The 24,258-nt window shown below is 38.4% G+C and overlaps 1 protein-coding gene across 5 annotated transcripts in view; it reads left to right on the forward strand.

Moving 5' to 3' along the window:
- ZFHX4 (zinc finger homeobox 4) overlaps positions 1 to 24,258 on the forward strand; it is a 183,726-nt gene that overhangs the window by 153,605 nt on the left and 5,863 nt on the right. For 4 of the 5 annotated variants that reach the window (XM_090040203.1, XM_090040205.1, XM_090040201.1 and 1 more), the window contains exons 5-9: positions 1,862 to 1,978; positions 7,743 to 7,876; positions 8,029 to 8,229; positions 11,121 to 11,238; positions 11,968 to 17,382. In XM_090040203.1, coding sequence (XP_089896329.1) covers positions 1,862 to 1,978; positions 7,743 to 7,876; positions 8,029 to 8,229; positions 11,121 to 11,238; positions 11,968 to 17,382 — 5,985 coding nt within the window. The remainder of the gene's footprint in view (positions 1 to 1,861; positions 1,979 to 7,742; positions 7,877 to 8,028; positions 8,230 to 11,120; positions 11,239 to 11,967; positions 17,383 to 24,258) is intronic. The other variant, XM_090040206.1, reaches the window with a different exon arrangement.

Genomic DNA, 24,258 nt, shown 5'->3' on the forward strand with positions numbered 1-24,258 from the left:
CAAAAAGGAATTGCCATTGGCTGTTTTAGGCCACGGGGCCTGACACTAGATATGAGTCTCATGTGTGTGCACTTGGCATTAACACAGCCCAATCCAGTCATGATCACAGACACCCAGCATCCCAAACTGTGCTCCCCTGCCACCCTAACAAATACTCCCTCGTTTCCAGCTGTGACTAAGATGCCTACCATGTTTGATTAGCAATCATCACTGAGAGCAGAGGGGAGTGGGGAGAGGCAAAAACAGCCAGAAGTGGTTCCCCCCCCTCCCTATTTTGATGGTAATATTTTTGTGTGCATTTATTGTAAAAAGATGGCACTGCCTTTTGCAGTATTGTTTGAAAAACAAATGGATATTGATGCTTAGCTTTCCTTATCTATTGGCATAAGGGAGTCAGTGTTTTACATTTTGGCTGGTACTTTTTAAATTCAGAGTTGCAGCTTTTTCTCTTGTTCTCTTGTAATTTTACTAAAGGTTTTCCATAGAGTTGAGAAGCCGGTAAGCTCACCACTGTCATTCTCAGGGTTGTTTGCCTAAGTGTACAGTTTCAGTGCATGGTTGGCAAGTAAGGCACTAAGTAGCAATTTTTTTGTGCTCAGCTGCTACATATGACAGAGGATATTTCATTCTGCTGTCAGAATGTTATTAATAAAACATGGGGTGCGGAGAGGGCCACTATTTCCCCTTTCAATCACTATAGCATTTACAATGAAAATTTTATGCAGTGTGTAATTTTCAGTTAATGCTTGACACTTAAAATGTCGGTAGCTGCATTTTGTATGGTTCCTGAAGGGTTAATTGTATCATGTTCCCTGCATAAAAGCTTTGCTTATCAAAAGTGAATAGAAGAGTGTATGCAAATGCTTGTCTGTGACCTTTTGCCTTTCCAGGGTTAATTTATATGGTCATTAAAGATTTTATGAAATTGAGCAGCCTGGTGCTTTGAATCCCATTTTACCTTCACCTCCTAATTTATATAATTCCTACCTGAACTGGGAAATATGATTTTTATTTTTTTGTACTGCAATGAAAACAGCATGCTTTGCTGTAGGGAGTTGCAAGTCTGGTTATCGGGCATTACTCAGATTGCTAAAAATTCATTAAAATGTGACATCAGCACAGTGAGAGACAAATGATCACAGGATGAAAAGGAACAGTGGGCCTTTCATGGATTAGTGCTACACAGCCCCAGCATAGAAGCTAACCACATAAACAGATTAATCCACCAGTAGCAGCAAAACTAAGATTTACAGAATAATTAAATAGGGTTGAGTTACTGTGAAGATTTCCATGTAATCTAGCTGGTGTGAACATGTAAGCGAGGTGTGGGTAATGCCGCTTCCTTAGGAGCAATATACCAAGTTGGAGCATTTACCTTGAATAGCTCCCCCTAGAGACAAAATCTGAGACTTCTCCAACAAAGCCAAAGGTTTATACCTAATACAGTACACAATTAGCATGATATAGTTATACTAATAGGATTTATATTCTAGTTTCTTTGGGGGGGAGGGACTTTAAAACACATTTTTATATGCGCTTTGTTTTGTTCAATCTGTCTTGCATGCTCATTTTAAAACTCAAATCACTCCTAGCCAACAAATACCAACGAGGCGCTTCAGATGTGTTACATTCATGAGTATTGTATGCTCTGATAAAGATACGTTTATAATTTCTGAGTAGAATCTGAAATATTACAGATTATTCATAACTAATATCAAATTTCTTTAACTATCCATTCTTTCCCCACCCCTTTTTCTTCACCTTCCCACCACTATCCTTTAGTGCTGTTCTTATTAAAAACTGTATTTTTAATTAATGTTAAATGGTCACTAAGTTAGATCTTCTCTGTGCTTATCCACAGAAGAACAAGGTGAAGATACAGAAGGGTCTACTAAAAGTATATCAGTGGCTGTTGCTGATGATAAAGACACAAGTGAGAGAGACAATAGTGAAGGCAAGAAAGCTAGTAAAGACTCTGGTAAGATGCTAGAATTTTGTCCCCCCACCCTCCCCACTTCCTCACCCCTCTTTTTTCTAAACTTATTAAATGCACTTTCATTTGAAGCTGTCTGGACATTCCCACTACTATTCACTGCATGTGCATTTTGCATGTGATTTCTATCAGTAGCCTCCCATTGACCTATTTTTAATCATAACCATCTGACAGGATAGATGCGGATAAGTTGAAGAATATTACAGGACGACCAGTGAGATTATTTTTTAATCAAATCAGTTTGTGTGCTTGTAATTTTTTAAGCGCCTTTCATTAATCTTAGCTGTACTTGTGATTCCTCTGATGGCATATTAATTTTTCATAAGCGTAGGATTAGGTACCACTTGAATTTTTTTCCTGCAATCAAATTTTGCCCCCCTTACAGCCCTAAGAATGAAGGGTTATATATATTTTGTTCCTACTGTCTGATGACTCTCATTCAAGAATCTGCCCTCTTCCTGGGCATTTATTTGAGGTATTTCGAAAAAAATACACAAAATCCAGTGAAAAAGTTTACAGATGATTCAGCCTAAGAAAGAGGAAATATCATTGAAAACGGATTATGGGTTGGGTAATTTTGATCTCCTGGAATAGACAAAGCCCAGTAATGAAAGCTACTGTCTTTGAAAACAAAACTCCTATGTCATGACATTTACTTGTGCACAAACAAACCTAGAGCCAGCATCTGGTGTAGATACCCAAGGCTTTTTCTGTGTTTGATTTGGCAAATATGTGACTTCATCCATGCTTTTTATGTATGAGATGGAAATCTATGGTCGCAATGAATATTACATTGGCTACTTTTGCTGCACGCTATACCTAGTTACATTATGTTGGATTCATTGAAGCAGAAGAAGTGCTGAAACAGGTTGAAGCCTATTAGTTTCAGGTAGTCATATATCTTTTCCTTGTATCCCAATGACAGCAGCATATAAAGGAGCTTGTATTCTCCATAAAGACATTTAGTTGTACAGGAAATGTAATTTTACATACAAAGTTACTTAAACTAGAATTAGTCCATATTGGTAATTCAGTCTTTACATATTAAAAAAATGGAAATTTATTTAAAAAATATGGATTGCTTTTTCTCTGCCAAATTAATTCAAAAGACTGTGTTAGAGATTAAAGTAAATTTGCTTGTTGACGTGCTGAGGTCAATATCTATTACAGTTTCAGAATCTCAGCAGCACTTCAGTTGTTTTATTTTTGAAATCAAGGGACTACAGAAAGTCTGATGATGACAAACATAGTGTTGAGAAAGACACTATGTTATGGTTTAAAATATATATCCCCCTTGGCTGGCTCATTGACTTGGAAGGAGCTGTCTGCAGTACTATAAAGTCATGCTCCAAAGCTGGCTTGGGTCTTTCTGGGTTGTCTAATCACTGGGTCATCCTGGACGTGTTTCAAGGGAAAGATGACAGCCACTTGACGCAAACATTTCCTATCATGCTCTCCACCTACGGGGCACTGGAATCCACTTCAGAGGATTTATCTGCCTGTTCTCTGTAAAACAAACTCATTCATAGTTGTTTAGGAAAGAGGGAGGTATTAAAGGTCCAGCGGAGAAAATGATGGAATCTAAGAGAAATAGCGTGGGGGGAATTCTCAAGATTCCATCAGGATTAGTCTATCATCTGGGCCGAGTTTAATTAGGACAAACCTATGTCCAGATGCCTGCTGGGTGCACTACAAAAAAACAGCATAATTGTTGTGCACTCCCATGTCAGCAATTACGCAGATATCCTGGCAATAAGTTCCATATAAAAACAAATGCTGAAATATAAATGATTGCTCTGATGCTTTACAGCAAGCACAGAAAATAGTTTATAGTGTAAGCACATGAGTTGACCTTTTAGGAACTTAAAAAAAAATTTAAATTAATTCTGCATATGTAACACTCAAGCCATCATCTTAATTCTCACTTAGCTGACAAGTATTTCTAATGACTGCATAACTGCTTATGTATAATTGAATGTTAATTTGGGGGTTTTTTTCATGAATTGAGCATTGAAAGTCTTGCCAAAGAATCTCAGGAAAACCAATAAATTAATCACAATCTTAACAAGTTAGACAGGAAAGTGGTGTGACCCCTCTTTAGCATAGAATCTATTAGACAAGAAAGGATTAACATGCATTTAGTAACAGTATGTTTGTGTAAGCTGTTGTGCTGTATTGCTTACCTTATCTCAAGGACTGGAGCTTTCAAAATGAGACTTGGCAATATGCAAGTTATATTTGTTGAATATTCATTCAGAATAGAAAAGCCTACTAATGCCTCATTTATATTGTCATTTAAATCTAGTGCCACTTTAGATTAATTATAATCCAAATTACAGCTCTATGCAATGCAAGAATTAATATGGAATTTATCCAGATTAATATATTTGCATTGAAAATGTAATATGTCTCTGCCATGGCTAAGGGGAGCACTTTTTAATAAGGTAGTAAACATGAGGAAGGATGGAAATTAACCTTCATTATTGCAATGAAAATTATCCTTTCATTCTGCTCTAATTAGAAAGAATACTGTACCAGTAATTATAATTTTAGAATTATTTTGGAGTTGAATAACATCATTTGATATGTCAGAAGTCTTAAATTATGCAATATTTATCAAATACATTGATTCATAAATAACAAATCACTATTTTTATTATATTTTAGGGATTTAATTTCATGAGTGAACATTTTATTGGACTTTCCCTGTTTGTTATTATTAACATAAACATTTTTATTTTTAAGTTAGGATTTTGGAATTATGAAATAGGTGATTGGATCTGAATTGCAGTAAATGTCATTTTTGTATTAGCAATCTTACTTGTGTTAAATAATTCTGTAAGTGACAGGTAGTCATTGACTAGTCTATTTCATTGTGCTTATTTATAATTAAGTTTAGTTTTTGAACTAAAAACATTGAAATTACATTATTCATCTAAAATAATGCAGTGCATTTTACACCATAAAATGAATTATGACTATTTAATTAGCCAGAGAACAACACGTAGTGTGTGGCTAGAAAAAAAAGTGTATATTTAAAACACAAATAACAACAAGGTTTAGTTTTTTCTTTAAAAAACCCCCTACATATTGGATACAATGCCAATGGAATATCTAGTTTTACACACAAGAAAATATTGCAGGTTCAAGACCTTAAAACTTACCCCCCCTGCTCTAATTAGAACCTAACTTTGTTTATTCGTGCTACACAAAACTTCTTAAAACATTGAATTCACTAGTGAAAATCCATTAGGCATTAGTGTCATTTGAACTATAAGGAGGTGATTTTCCATTGCTTTGCACTACCATTATCATGTAAACTTGTGATAAGTGAGTGCATAGTACAATATAGTACTAATCTGATTTGGGTAGTGTTTTGCACTCAGTCTTCGCAGGTGAGTTTTGTGATTATAATTGGTCCTTTGGCATAATTACTATCTTCTGTAGTTGGAGGTGGTACATAATATAAACATGCTATAGCCTAAATTCTGTGAACAGTTGTATTCCAGTACATATACAGATTTTGATCTGTTTGCATAACCTTGTTTTCTTTGCATTCTTTTTAATTCACTGAAATCACATTGGACCAGATCCTCAGTTTACTATGCCATAAACATGTCAGTTCTCACTGGCTGAAACTCTGGCCCATTATCTTTACAATGAAACATTTTTAAGGGACATGATATAGGTAAGAGACAATAGTCAACTGTTAGACATCTTTGACAGTTGGAGAAGAAGAGAGGTTAATAATTTGAACCCATCTTTCTAAAACTTGAAAAGTAACCTTTCCCTGTTAATATAGCATGTCATTTTTTATTTCCCATAATTCTCACCTTTAAGTCATTTAAATAACAATATTATACTGCCAAGTAAATAATGATGTGTTAGGAGGTTCGTATTAGCAAGAACCCAAGTGGGTAGTAAAATGATGGTGTACATCATCACTATGTATATTATGCCTTTAACCATCAAGAATTGAATTCTGCAGCCCTTAAGCAGGCAAAACATACAGCCTGGCTGAAGTAAAGCTGTAGGTTTAGTTCCTTTAAAATGTCAAAATTTGCTACAGCTCCATAAACTAAGCTTTTCAAATATTAAATTGATGTTGACAAATTGGTCATTAAAGCTAGGAATATACAGTAAAAATAAAATTCTGGAGCATTCCATAATTATTAGTCTAAATTACATAAAAGCAAATAATCACAACTTTAGGAATTAAACCCAATGTGTGAGAGGTGACTGTTAATGGATATATGATAATGTATATTCATATGTTTACAAAATGTCATATGGAAAATGCCACAACATTATACTGCATTCAGTTGTCTGTCATTTGGCTTAGGGTGTCTTTTTGTTTGTTTATATGGTGAGAGCTGTCTCCTGGTTCTACTGTCTTTTCTAAGGTTCCTTTGTTAATATCTAATATTTTATAATGTCTGTATGATAGGGGGAAAATGGTCTTGCTTTTTCTACACAAAAATACAAGTATTTTCTTTATTCATCTTACCTTGTTTCTGTAACATCTGTGACCTTATTTTTTAATTAAAACTAGGTTATTGTGCAATGAGGTGCAATTTGTTCATTTATATGAACCTTATGTGGATTGAAAAAATCAAGATAAATCTTCATGCACAGCATACAATCAGATTACCCCTGGACTATATATTTACGTTGGGTCTGATAGCAATCAATGGTTTAGCTTCATTGCATTTCAAGATGTATTTGCACCCAGTTGTCCAGTGATAGTGTCCTCACCCTGGAAATAATTTAGTTGCAAATTGACTGGAAGATGGTGAAAATTGAAAGTTAAAATTAGAAATACTCATAATAAACAGCAGAAAAAAGGTCAGATGATGCCGCACTATGATGAGATTGGAATGGTTGGTAAATGAGGTTTTGTGTTTGTCGTGAGATGTATGTGACATGCCTACCCAATGCTCTTGTAATATCCAGCCTAGCAGAAGAGATTATCTGGCAAATTGACGCTGGAAAGAATTTTCTGATGGACTGGGAAATTAGAATTGCACTCTTTTCTTTGATGTGTGCAAGACTGGGCCACATTATACAGCTAGTTCAGGCATAATATTAAATATAGTGTTTAATACTTAATAGTAGAACTGTCTCTAGAAAACAATTATATTCTTGGTTTTGATTACAATACCACAGATGTTTACACCCTGAATTTTTATACTAAAGCAATAGAAAACGACTGATCTTGGTATATAATTAATAATAAGTTAGCTCTTCAATCCTGTTTTCCACAGTGGATTTTTTTTTCAGGCTCATTATATTTAGCTTGAGAATTGTAACCTAAACAGCACAATCATTGCATTGCTCAAACATTTTATAAAAAGGGAAAGATAATTAAACATTAGCTAATTCATTATTTTTTACAACAAAGATATATGAATGAAAGAGGATTTGTAATGTAATATAGAAATGTAATACAGAAATTGAGACTGAGATGCTGAAGGAAGCATTTTATTGATTAATCTTTTAAGACAATTTAAGGTTAGCTAAACAAGAAACAAGTCAATTTTAAAATATTTTATAGACTCTCCATCAAAGATAAATGTGTGTTTTTACTTTGGACTTTGAGTTTTAAAATTATTTTAATTAAATTCACTTTTCTTGCAATTATTTAACATAAATATGAGGAAGAATAATAGGCAGCAGAATCACAGTTCTTTTTGCAACATAATGCTTTTAAATTTAAAATATATTCTTAAAACTTATGTTTTCGGAACAGGAATAGTCTCACTAGAGAAGGATCCAAAAGTGAATGCTGTGATAGGGACGCAACAACTCCTTCCAGCAAAAGACGAGGATGGTGCATCTAAAAAAACAAAGCCTCCAGAGGACAATAAATTTGGGCATGAACAGGTAACTGAAATAAAATAACTTCCTTTCCTTATAGAACTCTTTCAGATAGCTCCAGAATAAAACCAAGATGATGTGCTATTAAGACAGCAATATTATCAGGTCATTAAAAGCACACTGACTAATAGCCTGCATCTTCATTTGCTGTTTTTCAGTTCTATCAGTGTCCTTATTGTAACTACAATAGTAGGGACCCAAATCGTATCCAGATGCATGTCCTGTCACAGCATTCAATGCAACCTGTTATCTGCTGCCCCCTCTGCCAGGATGTCCTCAGCAACAAAATGCATCTCCAGCTTCATTTGACCCATTTGCACAGTGTATCCCCTGATTGTGTGGAGAAACTGCTTATGACAGTAAGTGTTCAAAATACTGATGCACATGCAACAGAAATGTAGCCAAACACCTTGGCAATGAATTTGATGAGACACAGTATACTGTTACCCAGAGCTAGGGGATGAGAGTCAGGACTTTTAGGTTTTGTTCCTATATCAGCCAGAAGCTTGGGAAAGTCAGTATAGCCAGATTATCCAGACTGTGGTATTTTTGGCTCAAGGAACTCATAGTTTTTTACAAACCTCAGGTTCACAAAACCTGTGTGGTTAGGATTATTAGATCCAATCTTCAGATATGAACTTAGAGGCAAGAGGCAAGTGGCCTGATTTTTCACAAAAAAATGGCATTGATCAGGATTATAGGTTTTTACAAAGCATTATTTTTTATTATTATTTTATTGGTTTTTTGACTTTTCTGAAGTATTTAATAACATCATGTTAAGCAATTAGAGTTTTAAAATAAATTCCTTGAGTTTAGATACAAAAATTAGATACTTATGTATCATATATAACAATAACATTGTATGTTTTTCATTATGCTTCATAGCCTGTATTGCATAATATTTGTAGAAGAGCTGACTAGAAAATAATTTCATTTTGCACAAAATTTTAAGGTTTTAACATTACTTTTGTTCCACAAGAGAGACCTTAGATATTGTCACGAAGAAAAAACAAGCATAAGAAAGAAGCAGACTTGCTTGAGCATATATTCAGGATTTGAGAAACCCAGGTCCAAGTCCTTATTTGGAATATGGCAAGGACTTGTATCTAGGTCTCAAATCCAAGGTGAGTGCCTTAGCCAGGGCTATTAGCTATTTAGGTGATGCATGCCCTCTTCTATTCCTCCCACATAATTTCCATCCCAGACCAAGAAACCTTCTCCAAGGAAACAGCCAAAGAAAAGAAAGCCAGGATGAATAGCTGTTGAGGCCGGAAGCCACTTTAAGTCATTCTAGGAGCTAAACTGGCCCTAAGCTGAGCTCAGAATCCAGAAGATGATGAAAATAATGTAAATTTGTCTTTTTCCCTGCCTTCACTTCTCAGTCCTATACAAAGTATAGTTCCACCAGGTCAGCAAATTTTGGCTCATCACATGGAAATCTTGCAGACATTAGAAACTTACCTTTTTTCATTTTCTAATTTTATTTTCTATTGTTTTCACTGTGCACACTACATTGGTGTTTTTCTTTCAACATTTAGCTTTCATGATTTGTGTCATCTTGTTTTACCCTTCTATCTCAGGGTCTAGGTGTGAAAAGGATCACTACCTAAAGTAGATATCTCTTTTTTTCTAAATACGTAGCTCAGTGGTTAGAGGCATCTGTTAACACTGCGCTGTTCTCTTCCCCAGTTAGTCAGTACAAGGTCCTCAATGAGGAGAGGACAAAGACTACAAAAGGAAAAGTCAGTAAAGAAACAGGATGATTATGATAAGGGATGCATATCATCACCTGTCTGACTCCATGGAGATTTCAGGCAAAGATAATAAAGCTAGGGACAATTTTTTCTTACACACACTGACATCCTGAAGTGTTTTGGGACCTGTTGTTTGGCAATGTGACTAGGTTGATGGAGAGAATGGCCACCTTTCCTCCTCCCATTGTTTGACTGGACCATGGTTTTATACAAAATGGGTTAAGACATCAGCAAAACATCTGGTTTCTTTATGGCATCTTCCAAAGGGGGGAAAAAGGATTAAAGCCTTTGTTTTTAAATAGAAGTTTATTATTTTCCATCTATCATAAGAAGCTGGCAACAGTTTGATACAGTATTCTCCTTGCACTGTTTTATTTTTCCCCTTAAAACTGTAATCTCTCAGGGCATTTTTTCTTTATTTTTTTTTTAATTTTGAGGGGAAATAGAGGAAAGTGGGGGGTTTTCATTTCTTTTTTGTTTTTTGAGTAGTAGAATTTTGGTGAGTGACAAAGAGAGAAAGGAGAGCACCTTAATGTTCCTCATCTAAATTGTCATGTTTACTAAGAACAACATGTGCTGTCTATAGCTGATTTCCTGATCACAAAGGAAACAAAAAAAAAGATTTTTCAGCAAATTTTATCTCAGGTACATCTACATCTTTGGGTGGGTTTTTGCTTGTTTTTTCCCCACTTTTCCACTCAGTATAGCACCAAAGTCACTAGTCCTCAGAGGATTCTGTCTGTGCATCCATATGTGAATTGTATTTTAGTTTTATGATTCTTTTTTATCTGATTAGAATTGTTTTTTCTCAGTGGAAAAAAGTGAATATTTTTTTTCCACTCTCATCTCTCACAGTAATGGCTCAATGGATTTTGTTCAAAGGTTTTAAAAATTTCATGCTCTGGCAGACACCAAACATAAAAAAATTCAGCCCTTATGTTAGGCACTTTTATAGCTCCTGTTACCACAGTATCTAAGTGCCTCAAAATCTTCATTGTAGTCATTCTTCCAACATGCCTTTGAGGTAGAAACTATCATCCAATGTTACAGATGAGGCATTGACTAACTTGGCTGAGCTCCTACAGGGAGTGTTTGGCAGAACAAGAAATTGAGCCCAGCTATCCTGAGCACTAAGGTAGCATCCTAACTCCTAGACCATCCTGGCCATTTATTTTGAGTGTAAAATGTGCTCATGTAAAATCCACCCCAACCACTTACCTTTTCATAGGCATCAATGCCTATTCTGAGTGGCACTGAATGCCTGTAAATAGCTAATGTGTGCCACATTTCACCATTATTTTCCCCTCCCGCGTCCCTCGAGCAGACTCCAACTGTGGAGCCCTAAGATCCTGAATTATGCTGAGAGAAACCAGTGTTATCCAGGACTGAATCAAGATCTTGGCTTTGCAATGTGATAAGCTTTGATCTATGTGTGCAGTGCTGAAAAGCAGTGTGATTTCTTCTATGAATATAATATTATTTTCTTAACTTTAAAGGTTACTGTACCAGATGTTATGATGCCCAATAATATGCTATTGCCAGCAGCTGCTTCAGAGAAATCTGAGCGTGACACACCTGCAACCATCACAGCTGAGGGATCTGGGAAGTATTCAGGTATGCAAGAGAGGCCCAGATGTGCAGAATCTAAATACAAGTGATTTTTAGAAAACTTCTTGTCTCCTTCCTTCCTTCCTTATTATGTACACTAACAAAACCTGATGGAAGAAAAGTAGGAAGATGCTATGTAAGGCCTGAATTTTCAAAGATGTCCTGATGTAAACACCAGAACAGAACAATTAATTTTGCACACATATATGCCTACTTGGCTACACATTGTCCATGTAATTTCTCAAATACATGAGCATACAGTTCTGGGTTCTTTGGATGGAGAACTTACATGTGCAGCTGTACATGGCCACTGTACTGATTGACTGTCTGCTCCAACTCTGCCTCTCTCCACTTGCCCTCTATACCTTCCTCTACTCTCTTGTCCTCTGCTCTATCCCCTCACCCTTTTTCTTTCATCTCTGTTCCTTCCTCCCCTCTCTTTGTCTTGCCATTTAGCTAATTCCTACCCTAAATATTAACCTAAATAAACAGCAGCATCAACACATTGTTTGTCACTGGCACGTTATCCAGTCTTTTTGTATATTTTTCCCTTTCCTGTATTTATTGCCCATATTGTCTGTTTAACTTATATGCTCTTCAAGGCTTCCCTACAACCCTGTGTTTGTATGTTGCATAATGGGTGCCATCTTGGTTGATTGTAATAAAACATAATAACCTTCACTATGTTTAAATGTTACATTTTTTTAAAGGCATTTCTTTGCTTGCTTTAACTAGGTGAAAGTCCAATGGATGAGAAAAATACTTCTGGGCTGGAGGACTCAAAAACTGGAATGGAAATTAAGACCGAGGAACAGAAACCACCTAAGGAATCTACAGAAACACCGGAATGGAATAAGAATAGCAGTAAGGACACAAAGCCTGCTGAAACACTGCCGGATCAGCTAAATGAGCAGCAGAAGAAGCAGCAGCTCTCTGTTTCTGATCGCCATGTCTATAAATATCGTTGTAACCATTGTAGCTTGGCTTTTAAGACTATGCAGAAGCTTCAGATACATTCCCAGTATCATGCTATTCGGGCTGCTACCATGTGTAGTCTTTGCCAGCGTAGCTTCCGTACATTCCAGGCTTTAAAAAAACATTTGGAAGCAGGACACCCTGAACTCAATGAAGTTGAACTTCAGCAGCTGTGTGCATCTTTACCTGTAAATGGTGAACTCTGGGCAGACAGTGAAAGTATGGCACAAGATGAACATGCACTAGAACAGGAAATAGAAAGAGATTATGAGATGGACCAGGAAGGTAAAGCAAGTCCTGTAGGAAGTGATAGTAGCTCTATTCCAGATGATATGGGCTCAGAACCAAAGCGGACCTTACCTTTTAGAAAAGGGCCAAATTTTACTATGGAAAAATTTCTAGATCCATCTCGCCCATATAAGTGTACAGTGTGTAAAGAGTCTTTCACTCAAAAGAACATTCTCTTGGTCCATTATAATTCAGTGTCTCATTTACATAAACTCAAAAAGGTTTTGCAGGAGGCATCAAGTCCTGTCCCTCAAGAAACCAACAGCAGCACTGATAACAAACCCTACAAGTGCAGCATTTGTAATGTTGCATATAGCCAAAGTTCGACATTGGAAATCCATATGAGATCTGTGCTTCATCAGACTAAGGCAAGGGCTGCAAAATTAGAACCAAGTGGTAATATAAGTAGTGGAACTAGTGTAGCAGGGAATGTTAACAGCCCCAGCCAAGGGATGTTAGATTCTATCAGCTTACCAGCAGTTAACAGCAAAGATACACATTTAGATGCCAAAGAATTAAATAAAAAGCAAGCTTCTGAATTAATTGCTTCTCAGCCTTCACATCACCCACCCCAGTCACCAGCACAACTTCAAATGCAAATCCAGCATGAACTGCAACAGCAAGCTGCATTCTTTCAGCCCCAGTTTCTGAATCCAGCATTTTTGCCTCATTTTCCTATGACACCAGAAGCATTGCTGCAGTTTCAACAGCCTCAGTTCCTTTTTCCATTCTATATTCCTGGGACAGAATTTAGTTTGAGTCCAGATCTGGGTTTGCCTGGCTCGGCCACATTTGGTATGCCTGGAATGGCAGGTATGACAGGATCGCTACTAGAGGATTTAAAACAGCAGATACAAACTCAACACCACGTTGGCCAGACTCAGCTGCAGATACTACAGCAACAAGCACAACAGTATCAATCGACACAACCACAAATTCAGTCTCAGAAACAACAGCAGCAGCAGCAGCAACAACAACAACAAAGTAGCAAGCTAATGAAGCCAGAGCAAAATAGCATGGTCAGTGCAGACTGCCAGTTGATAAAGGATATGCCATCATATAAAGAAGCAGAAGATATTTCTGAGAAACAAGAAAAGCCAAAGCAGGAATTTATAAATGAAAGTGAAGGACTGAAGGAAAGCAAAGATATGAAGAAGCCAAAATCCTCAGAACCAACCATCCCACCACCCAGAATAGCTTCTGGGGCTAGAGGAAATGCAGCCAAGGCTTTGTTGGAGAATTTTGGCTTTGAGCTAGTTATCCAGTACAATGAAAACAGACAAAAAGTACAGAAAAAAAGCAAGAGCGGGGAGGGTGAAAACACTGACAAATTGGAATGTGGAACATGCAGTAAAATGTTCTCTAACATTCTTATTCTAAAGAGTCATCAAGAGCATGTGCATGGGCATTTTTTTCCATATGGAACATTAGAAAAGTTTGCACGCCAATATAGGGAGGCTTATGACAAGCTTTACCCAATTTCCCCATCTTCTCCAGAAACACCACCACCTCCGCCGCCACCACCTCCCCCGCCTCCTCCACCTCCCCCACCTCCCACACCCTCACAGCCTTCTTCAGCCAGCTCTGGAAAAATTCAAAACACAACTTCAACTCCCTTGCAGGCTCTGCCACCCACACCACCACCGCCTCCTCCACCTCCACCACCGCCTCCTCCACCTCCACCACCACCTTCAGCTCCACCTCAAGTCCAGCTGCCTGTGTCGCTTGATCTTCCACTGTTCCCTCCAATTATGATGCAGCCAGTGCAGCATCCTGCACTGCCTCCTCAGCTTGCTCTCCAGTTGCCACCAATGGATACTTTGTCTGCAGATCTTACCCAGCTTTGTCAGCAGCAGCTAGGGTTAGATCCCAATTTCCTACGGCATTCTCAGTTCAAGCGTCCACGTACGAGAATCACGGATGATCAGTTAAAAATCTTGCGGGCTTATTTTGATATTAACAATTCTCCAAGTGAAGAGCAGATTCAAGAAATGGCTGAGAAATCTGGCCTCTCTCAGAAGGTTATCAAACACTGGTTTCGTAATACACTTTTTAAGGAGCGGCAAAGAAATAAAGATTCCCCATACAATTTTAGCAATCCTCCCATAACTGTCTTGGAAGACATAAGAATTGATCCTCAGCCCACCACTGTAGAACCTTACAAGTCTGATGCATCTTTCAGTAAGAGATCATCTAGAACAAGGTTTACTGACTACCAGCTTAGGGTCCTGCAAGATTTTTTTGACACAAATGCTTATCCAAAGGATGATGAAATTGAACAACTTTCAACTGTACTTAACCTGCCTACTCGAGTTATTGTTGTATGGTTCCAAAATGCACGACAGAAAGCACGCAAAAGTTATGAAAATCAAGCAGAAACTAAGGATAATGAAAAAAGGGAACTCACCAATGAGCGCTACATTCGAACTAGCAATATGCAATATCAATGTAAAAAGTGCAGTGTAGTCTTTCCCAGAATTTTTGATTTGATTACACATCAGAAAAAACAGTGTTATAAAGATGAAGATGATGACGCGCAAGATGAAAGCCAAACAGAAGATTCGATGGATGCCTCAGATCAAATGGTATATAAAAATTGCACAGTTTCTGGCCAAACTGACTCATCAAAAAGTGCAGCTGTGACAGCAGCGAGCTCTGGCTCTGGTTCTAGTACTCCTTTAATGCCCTCTCCCAGACCAGAACCTGAGAAGACTTCTCCCAAACCCGAGACAACAGAAAAGCCAAAGCAAAGTGATGCCACACCTAAACAAATTGATACAACCTCCCAAGGCACCAAGCCAGTACAGTCTGCCCCAATAACTTCCTCTGATCCACCCTCAGCTTCTCAGTCACAACAACAAAAACAGCCACAGATGGTTGGAAGACCTCCATCTGCATCACAAACACCTGTTCCTTCCAGTCCTTTACCAATTTCAATCGCACCTCTACAGAACAGTCTACCTCCTCAGTTATTACAGTACCAATGTGACCAGTGTACAGTTGCCTTTCCAACTCTAGAACTTTGGCAAGAACACCAGCACATGCATTTCCTAGCAGCCCAAAACCAATTTCTTCACTCTCAATTTCTAGAAAGACCTATGGATATGCCATACATGATATTTGACCCTAATAGTCCCCTGATGACTGGACAGTTGCTTAACAGTTCTCTTGCTCAGATGCCCCCACAGACAGGTTCATCACATACGGCTCATTCTGCTACAGTTTCTGGGTCACTTAAACGAAAACTGGATGATAAAGAAGATAATAATTGTAGTGAAAAAGAGGGAGGAAACAGTGGTGAAGACCAACATCGTGATAAGCGTTTAAGAACTACAATTACTCCGGAGCAGCTAGAAATACTCTATGAAAAATACCTGTTAGATTCTAATCCCACTAGGAAAATGCTAGATCATATTGCACGTGAAGTGGGACTTAAAAAGAGAGTGGTACAAGTCTGGTTTCAGAACACACGAGCCCGAGAAAGAAAAGGTCAGTTCCGTGCAGTAGGTCCAGCCCAGTCCCACAAAAGGTGTCCTTTCTGTCGAGCACTGTTCAAAGCAAAATCAGCTTTAGAAAGTCACATTCGCTCTCGGCACTGGAACGAAGGAAAACAGGCAGGTTATAGTTTACCTCCAAGTCCTTTAGTGCCAACGGAAGACGGAGGAGAAAGTCCACAAAAATACATGTTTTTTGATTATCCATCACTATCACTAATAAAGACTGAATTATCAAGTGAAAATGAATTATCCTCTACAGTATCAACCCTTGTTAATAAAACTACAGAGATGTCACCGAAGAATCTTTTAAGCCCTTCTTCAATCAAAGTAGAATCTAGTGAGGATATAGAAAATCTGAATGCCCCTCCTGCTGACTCTGGATATGAACAAAATAAGACTGACTTTGATGAGACTTCATCAATTAATACAGCAATTAGCGATGCCACAACAGGAGATGAGGGAAACAATGAAATGGAAAGCACGACTGGTAGTTCAGGGGATGTGAAACCTGCATCATCTCCCAAAGACCCAAAACAACTTATGAATGATACTTTGCCAAAAGCAGCATCCACACCTACAAATGATAATTCTGATGAAAAGTTTCTCTACTCCCTAACTAGCCCGTCAATACATTTTACTGACAAAGATGGTGATCATGACCAAAGTTTTTATGTTACTGATGATCCTGATGATAATGCCGATCGCAGTGAAACATCAAGCATAGCTGATCCAAGTTCACCTAACCCATTTGGAGCCAATAATCCCTTTAAATCTAAAAACAGTGATCGACCAGGTCACAAACGTTTCCGAACACAAATGAGCAACCTCCAGCTTAAAGTCCTCAAGGCTTGCTTCAGTGATTATCGAACTCCAACCATGCAAGAATGCGAAATGCTAGGGAATGAGATTGGTCTGCCCAAACGAGTGGTCCAGGTTTGGTTCCAAAATGCCCGGGCAAAAGAAAAGAAGTTCAAAATTAATATAGGGAAGCCATTCATGATAAATCAGACTGGAACTGAAGGCTCAAAACCAGAATGTTCTCTATGTGGGGTGAAGTATTCTGCACGTTTGTCCATAAGAGATCATATATTTTCCAAACAACATATTACAAAAGTAAGAGAAACTGTGGGAAGTCAGTTAGATCGAGAAAAAGATTATTTAGCTCCTACAACTGTTAGACAGCTGATGGCACAACAAGAATTGGATCGCATAAAGAAGGCTACAGATGTGCTAGGCCTAACAGTACAGCAACCAGGAATGATGGACAGCAGTTCACTTCATGGTATCAGTTTGCCAGCAGCTTACCCAGGACTCCCTGGCCTTCCTCCTGTTCTTCTGCCTGGAATGAACGGTCCATCCTCCTTGCCTGGATTTCCACAAAGTTCAAACAGTAAGTCAATTAGGAGGTGATTTTTAAAATCTATGAATGTAATGATACTGTGTAATTATCAGCCACTGGTTGATAAGAATAACATGTCGTGCATTCATATCATATTCGTATTCTTTCTGTGAACCTGTCAAAAATACAATCTATACTCAGTGTAATATTGGATTGTTTCATCAATAACTTGGTAATATCACTGATTTCCCCTTCCCCCCAAATAAAATACAATTTAACTGAAGGATTGAATTGGAATCCAACTTCCAGAAATAATTGTAATTGAGTGGATATCTATGTGTTCTTGACTGCAATAACATTTTACGTAATATTGTTTTTCCCTTTGTGGTTTTGAGTTTTATTCCTTTTTTGCAATGAGTACATTAAAATATTGCATTTAACTATTTAAAAAAATTAAATTATCATCTGATACAATCCAGATGACTAGTCTTTGTCAGGTAACCTGCCTTATTAATCCCTTCAGTGGGCTAATCACAATTCGTTGCCTCATTCAGAAGGTACTTAATTAGTTATCAAATATTAGCTGGAAACCTTTGGGATATTTTAAGTAAGTGTCTGAGTACCAGGAGGAGTTTTCTTTTCAGGTCATTCTTAACGACTGTTTCATTGTAGTACAAATCCCAAGGGCTGTTGAACACCTGAAGCTCATCTTGATTTCTATGGGTGCTGCAAACACTCATCATTTCATTTGGTCTTTTGGATTTATCTGAATACAAGACTTAGATACAGGCTGTGATTGACTCTGGACAGCATTTTGCTTCCCTCATTTACATTAAGAAGGACTCATAGGCCATGTCCAGACAAACAGGGGCATGCACTTGCAGTGGCACAAATAGCAGCACAAATTTGTGCTACTGCTTTGTGCCTCAGCACATGCCCCTTCACTTGTGCTTTGTTGCAGGGCACATCGTCCCATGTTGGGCAAACTACCCTTGTCCAGCTTCTCCTGGCTACCAGCATGCTGGAGCAGCCGGGGCACAAAGGGAGCAGTAGAAACATTCTGGCCAGCAGCCAGAGCATCTCACTGGAGAACCAAGCCTCCATGTATTCTGGCATGTGCTATTTTTGTGTGCTCTGTACTGCTTTTTTTCCTGGGGGAGGGGAAGGGGGAGCTTGCTACTGGGAAATCCCAGTAGTGATTTTTTTTCCCCTGCACTGCAAATTTGCAGCGTGGGGCATATTTAAACATTCCCTGCCTGCAGTTGTGCCACAAAGAGGTTTGTGGCACAACAAACTGCATGTGCTTGCATACGAGGACTTGGCCATTCATTCAGTTTTGCTGAGTTGCTCAGGATCAGGCTTTCTGAAGAGCCATTTGATTAGTCCTGACAGAACAGGTCTTTTATTTATTTATTTTTAAATGGTTTCCACTTCCTGGCTGCTCCACAAAACAAGTAATTAGAAATGAAAATCAGTGTGTAGGTTAAAGCCTCTTTACCAGTATGGTCCAGTGATTTCATTTCTGTTGTCATAGATTAGTAAATTTTGATTTATTTAAATAACTGATTTTGGCAAGAAGGCTACTGATTCTATCAGTAGTGTGGTCAGTCAAACTAAAATAGTAGCAATTTGTTTTTGTCTACACAGTTCCATTTTGATTGACAATGACTACATCATTGCTTTCCCAAGTTGTGGTCAAAGCATCTTTTTTTCTCTATTCATTGGGTCAGAAGGGCTTTCCTTCCCCAATGAATTCTCTGGCCAAATGCCCTTCTGTTTTTCTCAAATATGAAGCTCGTCCATTGGAACATTAAGCACATCTAAAAGATGCATTATGTTGTTGTGAAATCTACAATATATTCACCTATTTTTTTCTTAATACCATATGATGTGTATGTGGCTATTTTTTTGTGTATTACAGATTATAGGTATGATTACTTTCAGTAAATGGCCACAGATGAACTAATATTCAAGTTCAGCAAGCCTCAGAATATTCAGCCTGTAGATTCTCCCCTTAATAATTTACCAAGAAATGTATTGCCCTTTATGCCTACTTAGATGCTTTGCAAAAACTATATCTCACCTCAAGAGGGATATACTCCACCCTTGGAGCATCTACACAAGACGCTATGGTGCAGTAGCAACAAGCTACTGTGCCATAGCTCATTGGTACTGTGCAGTAGCATTGTTGGGTGCTAACTGTGTGGTGATGCTACTGCTCAGTAGCTCGTTGCTTCTGCTCAGTAGTGTTGGAGGAAAAAATGTCCAGCGACGGTACTGTGCAGTAATGCCAGTTACTGTGTGGTCATTTATGAAAGGATTAAATGACTCCTCAGTAACAACTGTGCAGTCTGCCGCATGTGTAGATGCAGCCCCAGAGAGCCCCAGAGCTATCACATTCTGACAATGAGAAGCCATATGCATATCCAGGGAGTGGCTTACCGGTAGCTAATAGGAAATAGGAATGGAAGGGTGTGATTCAGAGCCACATAGTTTATGACTCCATCATTTCTGGATTCTATTCTGCTGTGAGGAGACCACTTGGACAGAGGAAGAACAGGGGATTCTCCACCCCTACCTTATGTCCAATAGTGTACATGTTAGGGCATTTGGCTAAGAAATAGAAACCCAGGGTTCTAGGCACTCCCAATCCTGAAGAGGTTTGAAGCCACATCTTACACTTTCCAGGACAGTGCCATAACCACAAGACTATGCAGTGCTGATGACATTCTCTGTCTCTCCTGTTGAAGCTTGTCCACTGCATGGAAAGGAATATAACACTCAAGGGCCAGAAGGTGGACAAACAAAAAGAAAAATGATTCTGTAGACCAGTGAGGCAGGAACTCCCCTGGAAGAGAGAAAGCCCCAGCTTCTGCACCTGTTCCTGCCTCCAATGCTATTTATACACTTTTATTAACTAAGCAGTGGATAAATGCAGAAACAGCATTTAGAGTAGAAGCAGAATGCATGGCTCGTTCCTTCTCTGAAAAATAACATTTTAACTGAGTTTACAATGTCTGGTTCCCTCTTGGTTGCTCTCTTTCTGGCCCCATGAATCCTCTTCCATCCAAGGTGTCAGCTTGAACAGGATGGAGGATGCCCTTAGCTCTTCGGATGATATAACCAGGAGGTAAGCGTATTCCCCTAGGAAATGGGAAATATGGGTTTAAACATACACAGGGTGAGTAAGGCTTAAAATCCAGATTTCTGACTACTTGGGGAAGTGCCCGAAACACTAATATAACAGGGCAGAAGGAGGATGGCTGGTCCCTCCTTTTCTTTGGTTCTCAGGCTAAGATAAAGATGCATTACAAAAGGACACATATTAATGGTTTTCCATTAATTCAGGGTCTCTCACACTGAAAGGGGTAGATGCCTAAAATCCATCTAAGTGCCATTTAGATACCTTAAAGAACTCAGGCTGATGGGTAAGACAGACCACTTGATACACGATCAGTGTATTTTCAGATGGTCTAGTTTCCACCAAATAGCTCTTCTATTTGAGATGCATATAAATCATTAATATAGTAGCATATTCAGTGAAGCAGCAATTAGGATTAGTTCTCAGCCTCTTTCATCTCACAGCTTTGTCCATTGTGAGCAAAACCTGCTGCGTAAACTGGACAGTAGAGTTTTTTGTCATTTATTTTTTCTTCTACCATATCCTAATAGGCCATGCACCCTTTCTTTGTTGCCCAATAAATACCTGTGTATATATAAAACTTCATTGCCTGTGGCACATAATGGAGTTGCTGAAGTGAAAGAAAAATAGGTTATTTTCATTTTTCATTACTGAAAAATATTGTTAGCCTTAAAAGTTCGTTAATATATGTATTCAAAACAAATACTCGCCCCACTTAATTAACCCACATCTAATATTTCCTCCACCCTGGGCATGTCTACACATACATTAAGGTGCTTTTGCTAATGTGACTTAAATTTAGTACCTCCAATGTTGCAGCATTTTTATACATGCTTTGGAGAGCAGGGTGAGGGGGTGGCACTTTAATTAGAGCCACTCCAAGAGCCGTTCTATACTGTACTTCACTAGGAAGAAAGAAAAAAAGCAAAAGAGAAGATTTGAGACGTGACTTATTACTTAAAGTAGTGCATCTCATGTATCAGTGTCCTCAGGCTTTAAAAGGGGAGCAGAGATGCTTGAACTAAGGCTTGTTTGACGAGCTTTAGTTCAAGTGCCATGCCGCCATTTTTAAGTGTGCGGCTACTGATACATGAGATGCAGGAGGTTGCTGGATCATGGTAATTGCCATGCTCCAGCAGACTCGATTAATCAGAGCAGTTTCAGTGCTCATGTATAGGTGCCCTGAGGTACTAAACAGATGTGTATTAGGGTGCCTTAATGCACAGTAATGAATGTGCATGGTTTTTAAGTGATGCTTAATGTTCAGTAGCCTATATTACTGCACATTAGCATAATTGCCCAGTTTTTCATATGATGCTTTAACGTGCAGTAAAATAGGCTACTGCACATTAAAGTGCATGTGTAGATGCCCTTTTTGGAGGTATAATGCCTGATCAGGCTCTTCACTGGTTGTGATCTTCTAAGCATTTCTCTAGATTCTCAGCCTAGCAGGATACCATTTTTGCATTACTAAATGCCTGGAGTCTGCTCCAAAGGGAGGCACCTATGCCTCAAGCATCGTGTATTTCCTTCTGAATTTCAAATATTATTTCCTGATTGTGTGTTGTTTCCTTTTCCTGGCCCCAAACCTGCAAATACATAGGTAGAAATAATCTTCATGATTTAATAAGACAACTTATATTAAAATAGTCATTCCTGTGTATAAGTGTTTTCAGGATTAGTGCTCCTGTTTCCAAAAGCCCAGGCCATTACATATTACTTGTTTGCTTAAAGGGACAATGCCAATAGCAGTAGACCCATACTCAGACATTGATTTTGAGAAACTGTATTAATAAATACTGAATTTATGCTTCCTTTCCTTTGTGCTTTCCTCTGTGGAATTTTGCACTCTAAAACTAGCCCAATCAGCTTCATTTAGCTGATGATCAATTTCACTTTCTGATTTTTACACCCAACAATGTTGTGTTTGGATTTTTAACATAACAAGGACATTATTAACTTCTGAAAAATATTTTTAAATTGATTTGTTGTAAAGTTCAATATTTCCTGATGCATCATGCTTGGAAAACATGTTTCTAAAATATAGTTTTGACTCTATGCTACTTGAAAGTATAATCCCTTTTTTGTTGTTTGTTTTTTTGTTTTTAAGTGCAATGCTAACTGGATTTATGGGTCACTTGCAGATGTGGGTGGGAAAAAATGGCTCTTATTTAAACTTGGTGTACTCATGCACTGACCCCAGCACATGCCAAGAAGAGGCAATGCATTAGTTGCACCCAGCTTTTCCAACATCTGGGCGCTTTAGTGGGTTTTTTTGGTGCTTTTGTCTAATAGCTGATTCAATCAGCTATTAGACAAAAGCACCAAAAAGCAGCACTGAAGCACAGGAGCTGAGTCAAAGTAATGTGCTGCTGCTTCTGGTAAAATGCAGTCCCCCCCCCCAACATCTGCCAGCACCCATATTGACAGAGTTTACTTCACTTGGAAAAATAAAACAACATCCTTGCTGGAGAGTGGGATTAGCAGTTTATACATACTTGGTTACATCTATACTCAGTTAATTTATCTGAAATAATTGCTGTTGCCATGTCAGAAAACTGTCTGCTTCTAAAGGTTTATTGTCAGAAAGTCCTTCCCCTATTGAATGGATTTGAATAAAAACATGTGGGTCAGTTCATTATATGCCCCATATTGCTTCCAAATATTGTGAAAAGATTGTAGCATTAGCATTAACATTATCACCATAACTCTGTATAGTTGGGTATTTTGGAGGGGGTGCAAGTTTATAGGACATATATCAGTGCTGGCTCATGTTCTTGAAGTCCACTTCTATTTTACAATATGCTGTTGATGAAAGAGCACAGATCTTTCACTTAATGCTTCTTGCTGTCTACAGAGAAACATTTTTTTTTTTACCTACCAGTCCTTTCAGAACATTGGTCCTCAGCTTTCTATTTGGGTTAAACCTTCTTAGATTCCTCTGAGAGAAAGAGATGTCTCTAACTTGAAACAGTTAAAACACCCACTTAAAGAGGTACCAGAGCTAGAGCATTTTTTTAGAATTAGTGAATTTTCCCGTTCTGTTTCTTTCATGTCAGGTACAGAAGGATTAGGTTTCCTGGTCATCTGCCCTGAGTTCTTAATCCGTGCTTCCCTTTAAAAGAACATACTCCTTTGCTCTGCCACAATCTTTCTGAATATTTATTTATTTATTTATTTTTACATTTCAACTAAATTCCCAAGAATAACATGAAAAGTGAAATTGGTAGTTGACTGGATGGTCAGCAGCAGTGTGGGTAAATTGAGAGCAACATGAGACATGGAGGTAAAAGGAAAGGGGAATAGAAAAGAATAAGAAAAAATGGTCACTGAGCCCACAAGAGTATAATACAGAACCAGTTAACAAATCTGGGGTTCACTCTAAATGCATCACTCTGGCCAGATCCAGACATCCAGGTACATGTAGTTTGTGGTGCTTGAAACCTCTTTGTGATGCCACAAACCACACACCCAGCATGTTAAAATGTGCCCTGTATTTCAAATTTGCAATGTGGGGGCAAAACGTGTTACCAGGAACTCCCAGTAACAAAAATCTGCACCAAAAAAAACGTGGTGTGGCACCAGCTCCAAGAGTGTGCACTGGCAGGTATGGAGGCTTGGTCCTCCCAGAAGATGTTATGGCTGCCAGCCAGAGTTGTTCCCTGGCTCCTCCACCATGCCATGACCTGGGAGAAGCAGGGAAATGGCAACTTTTTTCTGAAGCAGGGCATTTTGCCCCACACTAAAGCTTGTGTGCAGCAGCGGCAAGAAGTAGTGGCACAAAT

The sequence above is a fragment of the Crocodylus siamensis genome, chromosome 3 (genome assembly GCF_052110815.1).
Source record: "Crocodylus siamensis isolate JL-2025a chromosome 3, ASM5211081v1, whole genome shotgun sequence".
NCBI classification, from domain to species: Eukaryota; Metazoa; Chordata; order Crocodylia; family Crocodylidae; genus Crocodylus; species Crocodylus siamensis.